Here is an 8,756-nt window from a genome sequence, read left to right as displayed (position 1 = left end):
AAGGAAAGGAAATGTGTAAATAATTATCCAGTTGGCATTTCTTCCCATTCATGAGCTAGCAAAACAGAGCCCGCTTTTTTTACAAGCTTTATCTTTACAAGGCTGTTTGGGTTCTTCAAAGCGGTCAGATGAACTCCTGATGCAAACAACCCCTTCAGCTCCACCTCTGGCACTAATTGCTGGCACAGGCTGAGTTCTGAGCTTACTATTTCCAGTGTGAGGTGTCACTGGGCTCAAACGACGCATGGCATGAGCAAAACGTGCACAGGGAGAGCCACAATCTTCTTAGTGTGATGGCACACGTAGCCCCAGTGTGTGTTGGCACGTGGAGCCATAGTGAGTGTGCCTGAAAGAATAAAGTGCTGTGGGAATGACAGTGGATAACAGAAAATGAAGGCTTTGGGGTGTTTGCATGTTCATGGCACACTCTGACCACCTGCCTGCTGCCATGTGGACACCTATATGAGATCCTTCCTCCTGAAAACACTGAGTGTGGCTCAGTGTTTTCATCCCACTTCTGCAGCTGGAAAAGCTGAAGCCCAGATGGCTGCTCCACCAGCACAGCATTCGGCTCCTGGCAACGAGCAGGAACCCACCAGCAAAGAGGCTGGAAATGCCTCCTGCAAAGCAGAGATCCTGCACAGCTCTCTCTTGCTTTCTCCTCCTGCCCCCTTTGTCTCCCTGCTGTCCCCCTCCAAGGCCCAGCAGCCACCACGGCATGTGTCCCCTCTGCCACCTCTGCCATGTGCCACCTGCACAGTGCTGAGCAGTGGGAGCCCTGCCAGCCACGGGGACCCATGGGGTCAAGTGGCTGTTTGAAAAACTCTGGGAAAATATGTTTATGCCACAGATCAGAGCAGCTCCCTTGGCTGCTCTGTTGCTACAGAATAAACAATGGATGTTTTAAAAATACATCTTTATAGATAGAGACAGGATGGATTAGAGAAGATCCCTTCTTGGAGAGAGCAGAATTGCAGTGGGAACAGGCAGAGCAGCACAGCTCTGTGCTCTGGGAGCTACCAGCACCCATGGGTGTGTTTGGAGGGGAGAAGCCCTCACCTGGTCCTGACAGTCTGGGCACACTGGCACTGCTGCCTATGGGGATGTAGAGCCAGCTAGCTCCTGTCCTGCAGCCTTCCCCCATGCCAAGGAGGCAGCGTGCACACAGCAAACCCTAACAATGTGTGTAAGGCCCACAGGGAGTGCTCAGGTCCTATTAATCCCCTGTACCCAGCGAGGGGATGAGGCATACAGCAGTGCCTGGCACAGTGCAGGTAGGGGGGAGCACTCCTGTGAGCTTTAATCCTCCACCTCTCATGTTCAGTTTGTAACTGCACCCATGAGCCCCACAGAGCTGGCTGCGCCCTGGCTCCAAGGCATGGAGGAGGCAGAGAGGAGGGAAGGCAGCGTAGAAGTGATGGGCACACGCCAGCTTCTCCTCCCAGCGTCATTAAAAGCAGCACACTGAATCCTGCCAAGCCTGAGTCAGGCTGATGCCACATCAGGATAAAACAAAAGCTTTTTATAGCTGGGAACTCTTGCTCTCCCCAGCGCACTGTCTGCACGCTTGCTGTTACAGAACAAGTGATAAAAGCAGCATGAGCCACTGCAGCATCGCCGCTGCCACCGCAGGCTGGGACACAGGCTGGGTGCTGCCAGCTCCTCTTCCTCATCAGGACAGGAAAAAGAAGAGCTCTGCACAGAGCAGGGCAGAGCTGCACCCAGTTCAGCTTTGCACCAGTAAGGGATGGTGCCAAAGGGCTGCTGGAGCCAGGGCTGCATTGCAAAGTGCAGCGCATCCCCAGGGCCACATGGCCACACTGGTAGGGCAGGAGTTGCTCAGGGAGCATGGGTTTAACCCAAACCCTATGGCGTGGCATTGGGATGGAGCACTGGGATGGGCAGGGGGCAGGGCAATGGCAGTGGCTGTTGGCAGTGGTCCCTCTCTGCCTTTACTGTTTGTGCTGGTGATTAGTCGCCGTGCTGAAACATTGGGAATAGTTTCCATATCGGATTCCCAAATCTTTCTTTGAAGTTGTTTGGGACGATCTGTCAGCACGTTTCCTTGTCAGCACATAAACAGGCTGTGAGGGAGCATTAACCCCTGGGTACTGCCTGTCCCAGGAAGGCCGGAGGAAGCACTGCATAAACTCTGAGCTCTCTATAAACTCTCCTCCCCGAGGGTTGTCGGATGGGCTCAGCCAGCTGCAGGAAGTGAAGCATTCTCTGCACCAAACAATTCAAACTAATAAAAATGGGATGTTCTGCTGGCTTCCGTGCAAGCAGCCATTTTTAGAACCAAGTTGGCCAAGGCAGGCTCCAAATCCACCACATCTGCAAGGGATGCACGGTGTGCTCCTGCCCTTCCCATCCCAGCCCTGTGGGGTGGGCGGATGCTTCAGGTGGGAGCGCAGTCAGGTATGGAACACAGAGCACATGGCAAAGCTTCCAGGGCATTTCCATCCCCTGGGCTGAAGGGATTTGCTCACTTTTATGTGCTCTGCCAAGGCTTTGCAGACACACTCACAAGTGCTTCTCCCTCTCTCCTGCTGACTGGTTTTCCAGCAGCTATTGCTAAAGAAAAACAGAAGTGGAGGGGAAGGAGGGACGAGTCTGCAGTAACAGCGGCACCAATTTCACACACACACACAAAAAAAATAATAATAATAATGTGGAAAATTCTATTAAAAAAAAAAAAAACAGCAAAAATAACATCTGAAAACATCTGGGTTTGCAGACAGAGAGGGCAAAAAATCCTTCGGGTGACAGCAGGGTGAGACCAGGCAGTATCTCCAGACTGGGGTTGGATCCTGCTGCTTTCAGATATCCAAAACCCCAACACAGCCCCACGCACCACCTGTGCCATCCCCATTCCCATCTTTATCCTCATCTACCGCAGCCCTGCAGCCTGCCCATGCCTGTCCCTGCTGTATTTGCTCCATGTGCAGAAACAGGGAAACAACAGCAGCAATGGCAGCGGCCACGTCAGGCTCAGCTCTCCCATGTCATCACGGCTATTTTTCACCCCACGCTCCTCCTGGTTCTGGGAGCTTTCTCAGAAATGCGTTGCAAATGGGGAGAAGGTTCATTCCTGAGGGCTGTGCTGCTGGGTTCAGGCAGTGGGCAGGAGTTAGCAGTGGGGCAGTGAGGGATGCTCCGGCACCTGACGTGTGGCTGAACCCCACTATTCGTGCCAAGCAGCTGTGAGCATGAGATGTGGCTCCTGAAAACACAGCTCACGCTGTGCCATTCCCTGCCGTGCCAAATTCCTCTGCAGAGCACGAGCCAAGCAGCACTCAGGGTCCATTTAGGGGTGCACAGCATCCCCTGCACACATCGTCCCCAGGATTTCTCCCTCGCAGGGCGGAGGCACTTCCCATGGGCAGGATGGGTTTGTTTACTGGGGGCAACTTTGATCTGCACAAACAGCCCTTGGGCGGGCAAAGTGGATGTGGGTTTGGCGTTATCTGCACTGGTGATCAGAGAGGAATGTAAACACGGATGGGGTGGAAATGCCGCAGCACATAACACCCCCAGCTGCCTTCCCCTTGGCCATGGGTGGGTGCCATGGGGCACCCATGAAGAAATACCCAATATTTCATGACCCAAGGGATGTGTTTTCTATGAGCCATAGCAGGGAGCTGCCTCCAATGGGAACCTGCCAGAGGAGAAAGATTTTCACAACACCCCTTCCCTGTTTCCACAGGCAGCAATTCCCAGCAGTGGCCAAATCAGCGGTGTGCAGAAAGGACAAACACCTACAAGTGCATTTCTGTTCCCAATTTAGAAGGCAATAAAGCGATAACCTTCTATCACACGAGGATGATAAAAGCTTTCCAGCTCTTTTGGAAAGCTGAAATACCCCAGAGATGAGCACGTTGTCACCAATGGGTGCTGTCAACATGAATTGATGCTCCCAACGTAAGTGCCTTATTTCCAATGGAACTACTGCTGATGTATTGCCCACAGTTGGCTGCTCCTGCCCTGGTCCAGGTGACTTCTCCCCCTTCTCTCTGCTTTTTATCTTCAGTCCAAGTGGGAAATGAGTGGCAGGGAGGGATGAGGAGGAAGGGCCATTGTTAGGACTGTGCATTCCTGAGGCTGCTCAGTGCCAGCTCCATCCCTGATGCGGAGATGTTATCAGCATATATGGGAATGACATTGCTTCCAGCTCAGGGCTGTCCCCCGACCCTCTTTTGGGGCTGGGGGCTCCCAGTAGCCCACAGTCCTGTCCCCCCTGACCCGAGATCCCATGGGATGCCAGGCACTGATGCCAAGACAGCACAGAGATCACGGCTCCCAACCCCACCCCAGCCAGGATGTGCCCCAACAGATGACCTCCCCGCAGCTCCTTGACCCCATAATGGTCTATTCTCTGTGAGCAGGAGGAGGAAATGGCCTCAGGCCTCGTTAAGCGGTGCCTGGGCGCCTCGCTGGGTCGGGGGTCAAGGCTGCATGGCCGGACGTGGTGTTTTCCTGCCCAGTGCACGGTGATCGATGCAGCAGACAGCGAGGAGAGGGGTTGGGCGCTGCCACATGCAGAGACCCTGGGGTAGGCAGGAGGCACTGGGACAACAGGGAGCAGTGGGGAATTCTTAAGCGCACTGGGAGCACTGGGGGGTTACTGGGAGCACATGATCCCTGTAACAGCGCATTGATTTCGCGTCCTGCAGGACCATCCGGTACCGGTAAGGGGCACCGGCAGCAGCGGGCACAGAAACCACGCGTGCTCCGCCTCTCTATAAGCCACGCCCCCTCATTGGACCACGCTCCTGACGTCACGCCCCCTCATTGGACCACGCCTCTCTGTCGGCCACGCCCTCAACAGCTTAGGCCCCGCCCATGAGCGAAGACACCGCCCCCCTCCGTTTCCCATCGCACCGCGCGGCGGAAGGGGCGTGGCTTGCACCGGAAGCGGCGGGCAGGCGGCGGGGCGGCCGCAGCAGCAGCAGCCCGTGTCCCGGCGCCATGTCGGGCCGCTGCTGCCAGGGACAGACACCGAGCCGCGACATCCCGGGTCCCGGCAAGCGCCTTGCCCTGCCCGACGGCGCCCCGCTGCCGCCCGGCGATTACAGCACCACGCCGGGGGGCACCGTCTTCGGGACCACGCCGGGCGGTGAGCGCTTGGGCCCGGGCTGTGGGCCTGGACTCGAGCTGAGGGGTCCGGTGTGGGGGGGAGGAGGGCTGTGCGGTGGGGCCGAGGGTTGGGGTTTTTTTGGGGGGGGGGTTTCCCCTTTGCGGGGGTCCTCGTGGCCCAGCGGGGCCGTGCCGGGGTTTTCGGGGCCGCCCTCCCGCTCCCAGGGCTCGGATTTGTGCTTTTCTCTTTTTTCGCCTCTTAGAAAATCAGCTCCGCTGCTGAAAAAGGTTTGATGTGAGGAGCGGGAATGATGAAACCGTTCTTGAAGCCGTGCCAGGAGAGCAAACCGAACGGAGGCAGAGCATTGTGTTCTGTGGGCCGTTCGGGCGCGCGTTCTCTTCACAGCATAAAATGTTCCGTGGGGTAAAACGTAGAGAGAAAAGGGAAGTCTGTGCTGCTGATGCAGGCGTGTTTTGGGTTGGGGAAACTGAAGGGTTTGTGTGTTATTTCTGCCACGTCCTCCCTCCGATGAAAGCAGCAAATAGCTGAAGGCACTTAAATAGCACTCACAGTAATCATGTCATGGAAGAGAGGAGAAACAGAATGCTTCTTAGGCGTGCTCCGAGTAGCTGAATGGAGATGGATAATAAGGCTGCAGTGCAGCACAACGAGCCCTCCAGGGTTATCGCTTGTTTTTCTGTGCTGCAGAGTTAATGAATGTCCAGAGTGTGGAAGGAAAGCACGGAGCTGTTTGCTATGAGGGTGTGCACGCCTGGCAAAGCCCTGGGCTCTCCTGTGACAGCGCAATGCTTTTGTGCCCGGGTCCCAAAGGAGAGCAGTTCTGAGAGTGGTTTTCAATTCCTTTCACACCGAACTGCCTGTGTTGAAACGCTGAGGTTCATTAGAGGTGCTTGGGGGTGAGCCAGCTCGAGCCTGGAGAGCAACAGCAAATGTCTGCTGAGAGAAGCCTGGGACTTACTGCAAAGTTGCTGAAGTCAGGAGGAAGAAGCAAATCGTTGCTGTGCCAAAGAATAACTGAGCACTGGGATCTTTGAAGCCCCCTCTGCCTGCAGGCAGCGCTCGGCTGAGGGGTGGAAGGAGTGCTCAGTGCCAGCCCTACTGGGGCAGCGTCAGCCCCAGCGATCTGCAGGGTCAGCAAAGGGTTGGTGGGGTGAGGAGAGTCCCTGATAGCACAGGAAAAAGCTGGTTTTCCTGACTGTAGGCAGCAGAGGTTAAAAAAAAAAAAAGCACAGTGTAAGGGAACGAGGAGCGTGTAAAAGGTGACGTGTGACCTCTCAGCAGAGCCCTGTTCTTTGCTATTCCCTTCATGCTTGCCTTGGCACCATGCCCTTTGCTGAGGGCACACTTTGTCTTTCCCCGAGCCCACGTGCGCCTCAGCAACATGCAGCAAGAGCTGCTCTGTGCATGCAAACCCCTTTTGGAAGCTTTGAGCCCCTCTGCTCTGCTTGCTGTGGGTGTCAGCTTTCAGGAGCGCCGGGCACGTGAACCAGCAGATGAATGCATGGGAGGGAGAGCTGCGTCTGCCTGTTATGGACTGTGCTCCTGATACTTGGTACATGAGCTGCAGTTCTAGGAACTGCTGTCCTTGCTGTCGCAACCTCCCTGTAATTTAACACTTAGTGCTCAGGCTGTCAGTTGTCCTTATCGAATCCAGGCCAGCTGCCACGCTGCAGTTCTGAATTGGATTCATTCCCCTCTGTGATCAAGCAGAACGGCTCAAACTCAAAATATTTTATTGGGGAGTAGCTTCCATTTGTTTTGGGAGCTCATTAGCAGGGTGATTCGATGTCCTTGAAACGTAATACACCGTTGCTTGGGGTTTTTTTAACGGTGCTTCAAAGCAAAGTGAGTTTAATGTTGCTGGGCAGATGTTCTTGGAGTTTGTTTGCCTGCATTTGTGTGCTTGTAGCTGAAGCTTTTCAGGCAGTGCTCAAGAAGTTGCTTTTCCCTTGTGCCTGGAGGGAAGCAGAGCAGCAGGGCGGTTTGCAGCATTCCTTCTAGGGACAAAAAAGATGTTTGTCAGTAATTCCCTGAATGAGGGCCGTGGTCTGTTTGGAGGAATCCGTTTTCTGTGCGTGGTTTTGAGCTTTTTCCAGCACCAGTTCCTTTACTAGGAATGTGCTGTTGGTTGTGGTGTTATTCCTAGAAAACAGCACGGAGTTCCAGCTCTGCAGCTCCCTCTGTGCCTTGCTGGAGCTGTGCTGCTCAGGCAGGAGGGGGGCAGGATGTCCTCTGGTTGAACATTCACTGTTTGCTGCGGGTTTTCCTGTGCTCTGCACCATTCTAACATAAGATCCGCTGCAAGCAGAGTTTTGGAGTCTCTCTTTCCCTCTTTGCTGCTGCTTGGGAGGTGACACAAATGTACATCAAAATCCTAAAATCTGACCTCGTTGCTTTTTCCTTCCAGGAACCAGGATTATTTATGATCGTAAATTCCTGATGGAGTGCCGTAATTCTCCGGTTGCCAAAACACCACCTTCTGACCTTCCGGACATTCCAGGTGTTACCAGCCCCATTGTGGAGGAGTTAAAGATTGAAAACAACCACGTCCAGAACTACGATGAGAAAGCAAACGTAGGTGGGTACACGAGGACAAGTGAGAGTGCTGCTGCTTCCTACATGGAGCCAGGAGATCCCTGTAAACCACGGCTAACACCAACAAGTTCTCAATCATTTCACTGTAATTTGTGCTGTTGCTACTCGTTAATTAAGCATTTGGGATCTCTCCTGTGGTGAGAGAACGGGTGCAGCTGTTTTTTTTTGGCCTTTATCCTCTGCCACATCTCAGCTGTTTACCTTCTTTTTAAATCGAGTTATAATTCAGGGCAGGAATTGGTTGGGAGTTTTTTGGGTGCTTTCTGCAGAAGCTTGCAGCTCTGCTTCAGATTGCAGGGTGGAAGTTGGTTCACAGCAGAATAGAGGGCATTGACCAGTGTGCACGTGAACACATCTGAAGTTATTGGAGCAAAAAGAGCAGCTGCTGTTGTTGAGATTGCTCCTTGAAGGAACCTGAACCTACCAAGTGTGATTGATGGTCCTAATCCCTAAAAATAAAGGTCTGAACGCTCATTAGCTGGCTTCCCTGCTTACTCTAAGCAAAATCTTTGCAGGGTCAGTATTGCTTAATGGCTTTTTTACACACTGGTGACCTTTAGTGGCTCACTGGCAAACTGAAGCATTGGCTGCATGCTGTGTGCCTGCTTGGCTCTGCCTTTTTGGTTTTTAATCCAGACAAGTTCTGGTGTCAGAAATAGAGCCCTGCTGTTCCTGCTGGCATCCTATCAGGTTGCATGAGCTAGGGAGACATCTATACAGGTAACTGAGGTAAAATATCTCTCCTGTCACTGGCAACAGAAGTCTGCAGCAGTGAAATCCAGGTGTAGAAGTGACACAAAGGGCGTTTCTTCTGCTCCTGGCTGTCTGCCTGAGGTTCACTCTGAGCAGAGGGCCTGCATTCTGCTTGCACAGCCTGCTCTTGGTGCCAGACTCGCTTCCTGACTGCAGACCTGAAGTCCAAACGAATGCATTTCTTAGGCACACCTGAAGGCTGTTTGACTACAATATTTGGTGCTTAATTTGAAGCTTTTAGGACTCTCCTACGTTTGCTCTGTCTCAGCAGGTGAAGAAGAGCAGTTTGACATGGACATCTAAAGCACGT

The 8,756-nt window shown here is 53.5% G+C and overlaps 1 protein-coding gene across 1 annotated transcript; it reads left to right on the top strand.

Annotated features, from left to right (window-relative positions):
• Positions 1–4,968: 4,968 nt before the first annotated feature.
• Positions 4,969–8,756, top strand: EIF4EBP1 (eukaryotic translation initiation factor 4E binding protein 1; the record flags this gene model as incomplete). Its single annotated transcript, XM_079547400.1, has 3 exons — positions 4,969–5,116; positions 7,506–7,676; positions 8,718–8,756. 3 exons carry the CDS (start codon positions 4,969–4,971, stop codon positions 8,747–8,749), a joined length of 351 nt encoding a protein of 116 aa, XP_079403526.1. The 3' UTR covers positions 8,750–8,756.

This window comes from Tetrao urogallus, assembly GCF_951394365.1.
Source record: "Tetrao urogallus genome assembly, chromosome: 27".
Taxonomy (NCBI): Eukaryota; Metazoa; Chordata; class Aves; order Galliformes; family Phasianidae; genus Tetrao; species Tetrao urogallus.
Note: the sequence above shows the minus strand (reverse complement) of the source record. Positions and strands in the feature narration are given on the sequence as shown.